Here is a 14,099-nt window from a genome sequence, read left to right on the forward strand (position 1 = left end):
TACCTTACTTAGCTCATCTCAACCACGCACTTCGTATTTTACTTTGTGTTTAGTCATACAGAATAACCTGATTTAACAGCGATCCTATGTATCGTGCAAGCCCTCTCACCATTTAGAATGCCGCCTTTTAATGATATTTAATTTAGACTCACTTATATGCTACATTTGCTAGTGAACACATTGGCTACATGGCTCTTATTTAACACATTCGCCATACCCCCGTAGCATGCAACACGCTCGCTGGTCCGCAGCAGCCCTGGAAAGACAATTCACTGCTTGAACATTTTTAAACCTGATTTACCATTCCAGAGAAACAACTACACAACTAATCTTCCAGGACAAATGTAACGCCAAAGAACAACTAAACTGAAACGTATAAATTCCATATATACTTAAAAATATTATTGTCTGTAATTTAATGTAACAATATTTCTAGGCCTATAACCTTGCACGCAGAGGCAATTTCCCAAGCATTAATACTTAAATGGGTCATATGCACCACATCTGTCATTCTGTCCTGAAGTCTATGAGGCACAACCAAGACTCTGCAAGCCTATTGATTTTTCTAGCATTTGCTTTAATTTACTTAACCATTGAGAAATCCATCAGTACATAAAGGGCAACTGTCCATTACTGCCTCATTTGCAGACATTCTTTCCCCTCATTTTTTTTGGTAAATATTTCCCCTTAAATCGCTGTGTGTTTACAGTGTAAAAATGAATCCAGAAAGTGCTCACACCTGTTTCTGTTCAGTAACTGCTGCACTGAGGTATATGTAATGTGCTTAAAGATAGAATAAATATCTAGACATTATTACATCTGTGTGCAAAGGGTGGTAAATTAGATCCTAATTACATTAACAGGGATTCTGCCTCCCAGCTTAAATTTTACATGAGCACTCTGTAAAAATCCAAAAGCTCTGCTGTGGTTTCTTTACGAGCTGGTGATTACAGCTACTTCCTATGCGGTCACTAAATATTCTGTTTACAAATAAATGAAGAAGCTTTGAGCCAACTTGCCAGGGTAATAATCCATGGTTTTTTTTTTTTCCCCCAGCAAACCTTTACCACATAAGCATGGCAACAATCAGAAGCCCTGGCTTCATCTAATTACTCTATCACATAATTTCACAAATTGCCTTTTCACTGGGGAGCCAAGTGCAAAACACGCTCACAGTGGGATTTCAGGCAGCAGCTTTCATTTACTACTCATTTCTTGTTAAATTAAACACAAAAACACCAGTTGTGTGAAAGAAGTCAAAAAGAATGCTTGCAAATGAGCCAGACAAGTGTATCTTATATTTATACCATTCGCACAAAATAGCTCATTGGCAAGCTGGATTTTTAATGGCACCATTATCGCCTTTAACCCTTTTAGAGCTTGGTGTGAGGCTGGTAACCAGATCATCCCCGCCAAACTCAACCCCGTGAAATGGCATCAAGAAGCACATCAGCCTCATTAGCCAACGTGGCATCCTTTAGTTAATAACTGGTGAGACGAGTTAGTGTGCCCCAACTTCGCCTCCACGTAACCCCTCCGGCTTCCCAGGGGTTTAACAGGGAACAACTCAGGGCAGAATTTGCCCCACGAATTCCTGGGTATTACACCCACCTAATAAGAGAGAGGGATGGTCCTACAAATAAATCAAGTGGGATTTGTATGTGCAATTCCTATTTCACCCCAGTACAGCCCTCTGAGGTGCAGGGGAACCAGCAGGATGCGGGGGCAGAGGGACCTGGAGGGCCAGACCCCTGCTAATTATCTGAGCACTAACAAGGCAGGATTGCAAGCTGCCACCGAGGAACACAAATTATTTTGAAAATAATTGCAGCCAGTGTACCATTGCCGGTGGAAGTGAACCAGAGGTTACGCTGCTCTAAGATGACATTTTTTACATCAACAAGTACAAAACTAAAACACGGCCATTAGTAATTAAAGCTGTTCCTTTTGTAGCACCAGAGCCAGTAGGTCAGGTACCGTTTTACATCAGAAACCAGGCCTTGATGGCTGTAGATTTGCCAGCATTATCTGCACAGGGAGAAAAAAAAAACACATTAGCAGCAGCTGTCTGTGTGCCTCGACATTGAAAATCCTATTCATACAGACAGGTGGAGTAATTTAAAAGCCAATGTGGTGCAATTTTGATGCAACTAATGCCACTGTTTACTAAAACGCCGCCATTACTGCTGTTTATGAAAACATTACTAAAATTGCATTTTATTCATAAGAATCCTAAGATTCGGGTTATTACCAGCTTCAAAATTATTCTGCCCCCAACTGTAGCTTATGACTTTCCAGGGTTTACAACCTGCTGCACCAACGGATCCATGCTCGGGTTTCAACAATGAAATCACAGGTTTATCCTCTTTGCCATTCCCACACAAGCACAGTACAACTCCTGGATCAGCACAAAGTTCCCAGCAAATAAGTAGAGTTCTGCTAACAAATCTATTAATTAGCCAGTTTAATCTAATATGGCATTTACTTTCCCCAAAATATCACCTAGGGACCCCAAAAGCTCTGGCTGACATGAATGCAGGTTGTCTAGGAAGAAGAGTTTCACTTCAAAGTTGACTATAGGTAATGAATAGAGCAAGTCACCTAAGGCAGAGTCCCACCATTTCCCCTCTTGAGTTCAAAAAAAGTCCTTGGAAAACATATTTATATCATGAGAAGACCTTGGTTTTACTAGTGTGACTCAAGTAACACTTTAGTGCCACTAAACTGACTACCTTCCTTTTTGCATCACTGGTACAGAGCATCACAGTGGGCATAAGTTGGTGGTTTGTTGTTTTTTTAAAAAAACATATTTCCAAAATGTTTTATGCTGGACAGGTTGGATTAGAAAAGGTCAACCAGTAGCCAAGAAAGGAATATTCATGCTATACCTAAAGTCTGAGAGGTATTTTCTGGGCAGAAGTTTCTGGTTCATGAAGCAGAAGATGCAGTGGTAAGTCTCCTAGACCTTGCCTTATTAAAATGATGGCCCACCACTGAAGTGAAACAAGTACTCTGCTAAATACTATGGGTCTAAATCAGGCAATGATGCAAAAGATGAGGTAAATTAGGTAACTACATATTAACTTAAACTCTTTTCTGCCTACTTACCTTCTCTCTACACATATATCTAGTATTGCTGTAGTTTACAGGGTGAGGAGCTGGAAGTGCAAAGATGAGTCTGATCAATACATTTGTTCACATATTGACAACTGGATTTTCAGCTGAGCATTTTGGGGGAAAGGATGTCATTATCCATGGAAAATTTTAACTTTCCATCAACAAAAAAAATTCCTTTCCACAACAAGTTTTCTGTGGGTAATTTTCATGGACAGACAGTAAACATAACCAGATAGTATTAGGAATTAGGGCTTCTTGAATATATGCAATGAGAAAAAACATGTAAGCTATAACTGCAGATTCTGTGTAGCTGGAGGTAAATGCAGGAAAGGGGAAACAAAACTTTTAAAACGAGTAAAAAACCGACTCACATTCCATGCCTGTCCTGGAGCAACAAACAGACTACATTCGCCACAGTATCACTGTTGTGGTTCATTCAGACAAGGGTTAAGTTCAGGCAAACAGATGTAGGATACTCTATGCCAGAGCAAGGGAATGCATCTTACACAACTTGATGTACCACTTCCAAATGTGACCCTATTTGAAAGGCAGCTTATTTTACACCACAGATTAACACATCTCATCAGATATGTGCCCAACTGGTTTGGTGCCTCATATTTTGGCACTTTACCTGATCTGATTAAGTCATTCGCTATCTTACACTGTTGCACTGTGAAACTCCTTCAAGAGTTAGGAGATTGCCAATAAAAAATTAACACTGGCACTTATATACATAAGCATATCTGAGAATCAGCATAGGCTCTTTTGTAGCAACTGTGTTAGAGGACAAGCTAAACAAACATCTAATAATGAACAACCGAGCCCATGAATTTATCCTCATTTCCTGCTCACCCACCGCTTGCCAAGATACTGTTGTTGCCTTTGGTGTACTTCATATTGCAAATTATTTGCCAAAATATTTCCATGGATCCTTCCAGATTTACAAATTGGTGGTCAGATTTTTCCCTCCCCCTGTCCCTCTTCAAAATGTGATACTGAATTTCGTACGTCTGCTTTGACTGCAAAAAGACAGTACATCACGTAACACCTTTCTGTGCCTTGACTGGAGGAGGCTAATTGCAAAAATGAAGCTGTACACACAAAATATCACAGCTGCAAATATAAAAAGAAAGGAGAGGGTGGAGAAGAAAGCAAAGCATCTACTGTTGACTTAAAAATTCTTATTATTGCAAACATTCTTGCTGGTAAACTCATTTCCCAGAATATTTATGCAAACAAAAGGAGTTTCTAGTACAACCAGAGCAAGTGTAATTTAACATCTGAATTAATGTTTATCATGTTTCAACTTTTCAGTATTCCCTTGCTTCTACTCAGATGTGAAATTCTTCTGGTGTGTAAATACTAATGTGTTTCAGCACCTTCCAAATAATTCAAATTCTTTAATGTGCTCACCAGCACATTGGTACAACAGTGCCTCCATGGTGGAAACTGAGGGAAATTGGAAAAAAGATAAGATAGCCCTTTGGGAACAGACACTCTCTCTCTAAAATTTACCTCAAGCTGTTGACTACCTTCTGATTTCAACCAAAATACTTCCCTGGACCACTGCTGTTCCTGAGACCTGTGAGGAGCCCAGGATGAGATGACTCATATCATGTAGTTTAAGACAACATGATGGTTGTCTTCATCAGAAATGAGACTGAATCACAGATATGAGAAAAAACAGATGTTGTAACTACACCACGCTTCTGAACATGAGAAGAACCTAAGTGAGGAATCCGATTTCCTTGAACCCACTGACTATAGCACCTTGTATTTTTCCCTTCTGGTCTAAAACCAAAGGTTTGCAGCATAGGTCAGTGCTGGTAACTTAAATAATCTACAAGACAGCATGAGATCTCAGTATACAAGACATGCGCCTTCCAAGAAATCATGAAACTGGAGGAACAGCAGCATTGCCAAGAGTATCCCCCCAGAACCAACAATTTGCTTTACAAATGGCAAAATTCACCTATGGTGGAAAATGGATCAATCCTTGGAGGCTGGACAGCAGTTCAAAGCAACAAATTTGAGGATGATTATAAAAAACGCTGAAGGTTTTGACAGTCAGTGCCATCAAAATCTGGGAGGGCTGAAGGGTTAAGAAGTTAATTCAAACCAAGTTACCTAAATCCTGTTTGTCCTCCTTTCTGGAGCTCTCAATTCAATTCTGACAGAGCCTCGAAATAATCATCATCTTCCATAATACCACTGCCCATTTTCTCCCGTTGAAGATGACTGCCACAGCAGTGCCACCAGCAGAAGAGAGCTAAGGACCCTCATCATGGGTTACCTGCACCAACCTGCAATGGATGCTTTTGCTCACTGCTCTGGCAAGTCTTCCTGCTGCTGGGAGCAGGAGGAGCCCCGGCTCCCACCTTCCCAGCCGAGGGGATGGCGGTTCATGGGTGACCAAAGGCAAGCTAAAAATGCCTGGCTTTTCCCAGGAATTTGGGACAGCTGGCACTAAGAAGTCTTGCAGATGTGGAAGAAAGATTTTTGCAGCTTTGCCCACAATAAAATCAAGTGAAAGAGGAGACTTGCGTATTTGGGATAAAGGGGGAGGACACCCCCCCACACCCATTCTGAGTCCAATATAGGAAATATGACCCCTGTTACACAGATGAGCTCCAGGAGCCCTCTGGCATTTTGCAGAGCGAGTATCAGCTGGTGCAGGATGGATACTCATTGTAAGTTGTACTTTCGGGGCAGTGGGGGGTGTTTTGTTTTAATGCTTCCAAACCCTCTTGAGAGGAGAGCAAAAAAAATCCTCGCTGGTTTTAGCCAATTATTTCCCCTTTTCATGTTTTCGGCAGCCTAGTTTTGTACCCATCTGCCCTCTTGCTACACTCTTTTCCAAACCCAGACAAGCATCCTGCATGGGAGTAGGGGCAGGGAGTCAAATTAACCCCACACGCCTCCCAAGGCAAAATCTCATAACCACGGAGGGACAAGAGAAGACAGGAAATCCACTTGCTTTAACCCTAAAAAGTTGCTAGCCTGTAAAATATTCATACATAAACAAAACTTATAGGACTAAGTGGTGTAACAGTATTTTTCTATCCTTGAAGCAATGGGGACTATTTTTCTCATCTAGATTTGGATATAAAGTGCCTCCTCCAAATACCTGCTTCAAATAAATTCTTTCATACAAATAACACCTTTGCTAAATAGATTGCATATTGCTTATTGTAAGTTTTCTTATTTAATAGCATGGCATCAAGTGATCAATAAAGATTCAAAATCCAGATACGTAATAGAAAAAAACCTTTTACTTTTACTGTAAAGTCAACATCTTTCATCTATGTCTTTTGCTTTCTGCTCAGTCTCCCATTTCAGTAAGATTTAACCTCTTAAGGAAATTGTTTTAAAAGCAGTTTAAAATAATGATTAAATTAGGGGATTTACATGAAAGAAATCCTTGGCCCATTCATTTTTTTAATTCATGGCAATTTGTTTTTTAAAAGGTGTTTGAAGTCCTTGAATATACCTCTTGGCACCATTAAAAAAAAAGTAGTTTATAATCCCCTAATGTGCTTAAATAAAGCCTTCAATAGTTTAAATTGTTATTAAACATCTTTTGGGATTATAATTTTATGGCTTTTTTTGCCTGATTAGATGATGAACGTGAAGATCATCAAATACTCATCATATAACAAACCAATTACATCGTATAATCCCCAAAATGAGGTTTGAATCCCAACATTTTAAATTAAGCTGGATTTAAAGGATGCAGAGAATTCACAATGAGTGAACAAAACACTTGAAAAGATACCATACAAACTCCCTTCTTCTAGTTTTGAACAAAAAGGTACCATTGCTGGGACAAAAGCATACTATGGGTTGAAGCAGAAACTAATCCTGTTGCCACAATTAAATTTACACAGATCTGGTTGTAGGCAAGATTAATTTTTCTTCCCTTTCCCTTCCTCCAAGCTTTTCTCAATCCCTGCTGAGGGCTATACATTACAGTGAGGAGATCTGCCTGAAAAATGGTGGTGAGATATGATCCCTGAATGTTAGGGAGCTAAGAAATAATAAAGAAAAAAAGGGGGCCTGTAAAATGTTGCTGCCTCCAGCACACCCTGAAATTATCCTTTGGGCAACTTTCTGGAGCCCAGCTCCAGCACAGGACTAATTTGCCCCAGTCCCTCCTCATGACCCTGCCATGGCATTTGATGTTCATCTGATACCACCCCACAAGCCTCCCCTCATTTTTGACTCAACTTTTACAGATTGGGGGTGTCCTCACCTCTTCACCAAACTATTAGTAGCTCTTTTTTTTTTTTTTTTAAAACCAAATAGTAACAGGCCATTCCTTCTGCTTCAAATTTATAGCAAAATCCTAAAAATAGATTTCACAAACCTCAAGATTTACAGGTTGGTGTCATAATCTACCATCAAAAATTTCAACAAGCTCCACAGCTAACTAACAGCCAACCCAGACATTTAATCAAAATTATGGTAAAAAAGCAAATAGTTAAAAATAAATCCCGCAAAGTCCTAAGTAAGTCTGGTCACCACTTCTGCAATTGCTTTAGCTGATTTTTGTTGTTGTTGTTGTTATTATTCCAAGGGGAAGAATAGGACAATTTGGATGAATTTATCCCCTGCAGTGTTTCAGAGCATACTGCCTGCATCCACAGAGGACAGGGCTTGCCTACCCTTTGGGCATACGTCAACTCGGTTCTGCACATCAGCCAAAATAACGGGGGGCTGCAGCACGACACTGAGTGGCAACTATTGCCCAAACACTTCAACAACCGGAAAGGCTATGGTCTTGCCTTTGATTTTTTTTTTTTCTTCAATAAAGAAAAAACCAATTTCCTCCTAAGTGGGAAACAAGAACTAAGGGGCAAACCTTAGAAAATGAAGTCAGTACACAGAGGAAGACTTAATACTCTTAGAGATGGAATAACTGCATAGAAGGAATTAAACCAGCCTATACACTTCTGAAAGATTGTATTTGTCCAACATTTATTTTAAGTCTTTCCAACCATTAATCATTAGTATGACAGACACAGCAATTACTGTCTATTTTGTTTAATTCCATGCCACTGATGTGTATTAATATTACAATTGTGAGGGAAAAAAAATTGCGTTTGAAAAGGAGGGCTCCCAACTAACACCCCAATTAGGAAGCACCAGCGGTCAAGGGGATACTGGATTTTGTGCTTAACCACCATTCATTTCTTCCCTGCCATTTTCTGGATGGGAAGGTGAAGGCAGGTTAAGCACTGGGGGCAAAAGAGAGGTATCACCTGCCCTGATGTGTCCCCTGCCTAAACAGAACCATCTTCCTATCTCTCCGCACCTCCTGCCTTAGGGAGGACCTCATGTCCACCCTAGGGAAGACCAAATTCAGTAATAATAAATAAATAAATGGTGTGGGATCTCTAATTTCCTCAGCTGACCAGCCCTCAGGATGACCTCCCTCTTGCAGTGAGGAGCCCAGCTGAGGACACTGTCATGCCCATGTGTAGGGTTATAAGAGCAGTCAGGGGGGCCAGACACCCTCAAAAATGAACTGGAGTCTTAATTTCTTCAGTCTCTCACCCCCTTACTCCTCAGCTCTGATTGCAGACATGATTTGGGCCTGGGTTTTTTTGCAGAGAGGACAGCACCCCAAGCAGCTTGTCAACATGTTATATTGCTCTGGCGCTAACTGTAGTGTTGACTCTTCCCCATGTTTTCAATGTGTTTGCCTGGAGGACATCTTCCTCCAAACACAGGACCCACTGCTTTTCTGGATGCACAAGTTCTCCAGTGCCGTCTCACTCCAGCAAGAGCACTCCCAGCTGAGACACATGCTTGGAAGAGCCTACAATGTTGTCCAGCCATGTTTTAATTTGGAGAAACTGTCCACAATCCCACCTAGAGTAGATTTGAAAGGTCTGTCTCAAGGTCCTAGATGGAGAAGGTTGGACCAGGTAAACTAATTCTGCTTTACTGAACTGATCAGACAAGCCTGGAGCTATCACGATGCTGCCAGGAGAAGAGAAAGCTGCCCTGAAATAAATCTGCATGCTTCATCTGGCTGGGTTGGATCTGCACAGGGGATGGCAGATTTTTAAAGCAAGCCTTAGCTTAGTGCTGCAAGGAAGAAAATGCAGCAGTTTCATTGCACAGGTCCGGGGGGTGGGGGGTGTGTGTGTGTGTGTGTGCTGTCTTTCTGTATTTAAGCCCTCCAGAAGAAAAGACCACCTTATAAGCTGATATCCAGATGTTGTCTCCCAGGGGCAGCTACCAGCACTGCAGCAAGCTCCACAGGCACTCTCATCTTCTCTTTTGCACACTATTACCACACAGAAGAGTGAAAAGCCACTTGCACCCTACACCTAATCTAGACAAAACAGCAATAGGGTCCATTCTCTGGTCCTGAGACTGTGCATGAAGCCAGCTGCGGGGTTGAGTCAAGCCCATGTAGCTAAATGCTCAACAAAGGGTGGCTCCTGCCATGAGGTCTTTTAGGAGTCACCGCTGCTGCCTTCTGCTGTGCTCTCAGCAATGGGTTGGGAGGGTGGAAGCTGGCCCAGGCTAAGAGCGTGCTGGAGATGAATCAAGCAGTTTAACAGGATAGACCGTCACATTCCTGTGCCTGGGCGATGTTTAATTTACTAGCACAAACACAGAAAACAGGCCACTTCCAGGAAAAAATATTAATATACTACTCGATTTGTAATTCCTCAGCTGGGAATTATGGGGACTGACATGCAGTTGCTCAGTGTCCCCTGGTGTGCCTTGTCCTGACTGCAGAGCTTCCAGAGTATCTCCTCAAACCAGAACCTAAATCAGCTGCATCAGGCTGGTGTGAGCATCGCTGCCAGCACAGCTTCCCTGGACTTTGGAGGAAGATGTCCTTAACCTGACGTCTACCTGCGGAGACACACCAGGCTGTCAGCAATTCCTGAGCGAGGACCTAGAACTGGGGAGCCACCAAAACCAAAAGGGACCTCAGCCTTTGGCAGCCATGCACTTAATGCACAAGGGACAGGGTAAAGGAGCTGGCAAAGCTGGGGCACAGCTGATGTAGAGTCTGCCAGAGAGAGAGATTAACTTGGAGATATTCGAGGCCCTCTCTGGCCTCAGAGGAGGAGTGCTCCGGCATGAAGGTTCATTCATAGCAACCCAGGACCACGCGGGGCAAGATTCCCCGCCTGATCCCCATGCTGACAAGAGTCACAGCAGATATCTGGTTTCTTGGCTCAGCAGGGGACGGAGGGCCGATGTGCGTGAGCGCTTCCTCCAGTTTACAAGTATACCCTTGGCAAGGCTCCCAGCGGGGCTGGGCAAGCTGGCTGGCTTCTGGTTTCACCCTGACCCTAACTACAGGCAGGGGAGAGAGTCAACTGCTGGGATTAGAAGTGAGAGCTGTTCTTCACTACCACCCGCAGAGCCCCGGCAACCCTCACCTGGCCCTTATCCTCCTGGCACAGAAAAGCTCAGACAGAAAACCTGGGGCCGAAGGCCCACATCCCCACAGTGGATGAAAACACAGTGACAGATCACCACAATTCGATGAAAAAGGAGAATGGCATTAGAAACACTTTTCTAAATGCTAACGTTAGGTGTGGTACACAATGTAAAGCCTTGAAAGAAGCTCCAGCATCCAGTTTAACCCCACACACCTGTCCAGAGCTTTGATTTCTAATCCCAGGAATAAAAAAAAAATACAGGTAGCTGTGGCAACAGAAATAGCTGCGCATCCCCCCACCCCTTTATAACATTAAATACAGGAGTAACTTACACTCTGGGAATGAGAACATCTCAAAGAAAAAAATTATACTTTGCTATTAAACCAGATACATTCAGACCTTTCATCATGAAGCTTCTGATGATCTCTGACAAACATCTGAATAAGGTCTTTGTTTGCTTTTTGCTTTGTTTTTAATCTCCCCAATTATTTTCCACGGTTCTCCAGAGCGCAGAACCAAGGGCCGAACGCTGCTCTCTGCTCCAAAGCAGCAATTCCCACGTCAGCTAAGGGGAGCTGCAGCTGTGCGAGCAGCAGGGCAGGACAGGTCTCCGAGGTTATTAGTATAAGCTTAGTCACACTTTGCAGTGACGTCCTGTTAACAACTGCGACTTGAACCAAAAAAAAATCTAAAAACAACACACACAAAAAAACCCCAAAACCATAAAAACATACACTCTGTGCTCTTCCCCTGGCATCTAGCAAATGAGGCAACAACAACAACTCTGCTCGGAAAAGTTCCCTGAGCTGCCTGTCAGCAACATAATACGTATTTTTTTGCTTTCTACGACTACTACAACTATGACATTTTCCATGTTTTATTTTGCATATGTGATCTAGAGTTCACTTACTGTTAGATGCTGGAACAGCCATGCCCTCATGATATTTGTGGCTACTTTGGGAAAGATGCCACGCTTTTTATGTCGCTTTTTGTCCTTATCTGGATCATCATCATCACCTGTGCTGGGGGAAGCTACACTGTTGTCCAAGCCGTCACCTGTAAATATAGTGAATCAAATTTTGACTTATGCTACCTTTATATACTTCAGCCGAAGCCTGGCTTTGGGTATAAACTGCATGAATATTTAAATGAGGTATAAATTCTTTAACACCATAATTCACCAGGGATTGAGGGGATGGGGGGGAAGAGACATGGGGAGAGGGAGGGTCTCAGGACTGTGTCAGCCCCATTCTGGTTTATCCTGAAGGACAGTGCAGCCGTTTCTGCCACTGTAACCCAAAACAAAAAGTGCTTTAAAAAAAAAAAATTTTTTTTGCAAGCATTGAGCTTGCAAAGGTGGAAATGGTGGCTTTTCTTCACTCTAGGTAACTTCCCAAAAATTCATCCCAGTCAGCTACTTTGGTGGAGATGGCAATTAGAAAAGTATCAATGATATCCCATCCCCATGACATGTGTGAAGCTGGATGCCCCGTCCCGCTCTGGGATGTGAGAAGCAGGATGAATATAGCTCTCTTGCAACATCACATACTCTCCCCAAATTCAGCAATAACCAGAGGATTGGGGAATCACTTATGCCAAGTCTTTTATAGACATTCAACTTCCCCTGACTTTTTGATGGCAGGTAGGCAGCTAATTGGCCACCCCTCTTCCCAGCCCCAGCCAAAAGAAATTCATAGCGGGATAAGTAGGTACCAATTTGACATACACCATAGGAATTAACACCCTGCTTTGTACCCATGTGCCATATCCGTAATAGGTGTCTGCTCCCGTTAAACAACAACTGATCCAGAATGAATCTCCTTAACGCAGAGAAGGTCTCAGACAGTTCTCATTACGTTCGCAATGTGTCTACGGGAGGACATAACTGCATAGCAGCCAACTTGGGTCTGGGCTGATGGGCTTGTGGTCAAAGGAAAACAAAAGTTGCAGGGCCCAGCCCGTTTGCATGCAATTTTTGTTTCAAACCCTGAAAGCAGTTTATAAAGAAGTCCACAGAGCAAATCAGTCTCTGCATTCTCTGCGTGCGGATTGAATGGTATATGCTAGCTTCCAAGGACACTGTACGTGTAGCAACATGGAGTTGTGATGGCATTAGGCAAGTGTTTTTTACACCCCCGGGCAAGAATGATCAAGAAAGTCATTTGAATTGGGCTGAATCAAAACTATCTCTGTTAGGAATAAAAATTATCTTTTTTTTTAAAAAAAAAAAGGATGTAGACTATGAAAATTATGATTTGTTAAACATCTTTCAGCACCAAAAAAAAAGTTATTATTAGTGTTATATTTTTAGTACCTTACTGACTGTGACAAATTTATAATTGTCCTTATGACTTGGCTTGTGCCTTTAATGAAAAGGTAACCTTGGGTAGTTATAGAAACAAACAAGATTTTTATGAAGAAATCAGATATCCAACAAATTCTTTGAAAGCCCAGTATGTAAAAAAGGGCTTTTATACAGAGAAGCAATTCACCATATAAAATAATAATTCATAAAAGAAACATGAGCAAAGGAAACAACTCAACAGCATTTAAAATTCCACGGGCTAATCCACTTTCTGTCTGCGAGAGGCAAACAAGGAGAAGAAAAGTATTACGCATTCATTGATTAAAAATGAAAAGCTTCTAACCTAATGACACTGCCTTTCACCACCTCCCTGCAACCGTCCACCCACCCTCTCCCCCCCCCCCCCATTTTTTTAAAATACACTCTCTCCTCATTTCAAACCCCCTTCAGATTAATTTAGCAGGCATCGCCTCCTGCCTGACGGGAGGAGGACTCATTGATAATTTATGGAAATATCTACTATAATCCAAGGGAGATGACTTTTTTTCCAGCTTTGTGCATCAATAGATAATCAAGGCCTTCAAGCAGCCTTAGCTTCCCATTACCTCGGGCAAGAGAATTCCTGAAAGCATGCCTCCGGGGCACCTGAATTATATCCTCCATTAGGGGAGGAAAAGCTTTCTGCATTCCACCTATAACACTCCCCAGAACCTTTCCTGTTTATTTCTGCTGTATGAAAGCAGAAGCATTAGGAACAGGATTTTTTAAGTGAAGACTTATGTAGATACAATGGAGAAACCTTTCAAGCGCGAGCCAGATCACCTCCTTCAATCCCTGGCGGTGACCTATCCCAAATAAAAGGTTTCTGTTACATCATTAGCTCAAGCCAAAAACAGCCTTGGCTTAATGCACAGTTTGTTCTTCCTACTGTTTTTAGGCAAATACTGCTACTTTACTCCCATCTGGGAGGGAAATTACACTGCTGGGCTGTAATCTAAGACAAGATTTTCATTGGAAGCAAATGCTTTCAATCCAGTGTAAATACTGGTGCATGTTCAGAAAAGCCTAAAACAATAAACCCTGGCCCCGTCCGACACAAGTTAGAGAAAGTGAAAGGCAGGGAGAGGATAAGAAAGCACCCGGCTATCCTAAGAGCAAATGCTTTGGTAGACTTTTATAAATTGTTTAACCTCTTCCACTTTTTTTAAATGGAAAATTGATCCCGTAAAGACTGAAACCACAGAGAGAAGTCTAAATGGTCA

At 42.1% G+C, this 14,099-nt stretch overlaps 1 protein-coding gene across 3 annotated transcripts in view; it reads right to left on the reverse strand.

Annotated features, from left to right (window-relative positions):
* Positions 1-14,099, reverse strand: part of MEIS1 (Meis homeobox 1) — a 109,394-nt gene that overhangs the window by 40,618 nt on the left and 54,677 nt on the right. For all 3 annotated transcript variants that reach the window (XM_074817279.1, XM_074817276.1, XM_074817277.1), the window contains exon 8: positions 11,443-11,588. In XM_074817279.1, coding sequence (XP_074673380.1) covers positions 11,443-11,588 — 146 coding nt within the window. The remainder of the gene's footprint in view (positions 1-11,442; positions 11,589-14,099) is intronic.

Source organism: Strix aluco, chromosome 3 (genome assembly GCF_031877795.1).
Source record: "Strix aluco isolate bStrAlu1 chromosome 3, bStrAlu1.hap1, whole genome shotgun sequence".
Lineage (NCBI taxonomy): Eukaryota > Metazoa > Chordata > Aves > Strigiformes > Strigidae > Strix > Strix aluco.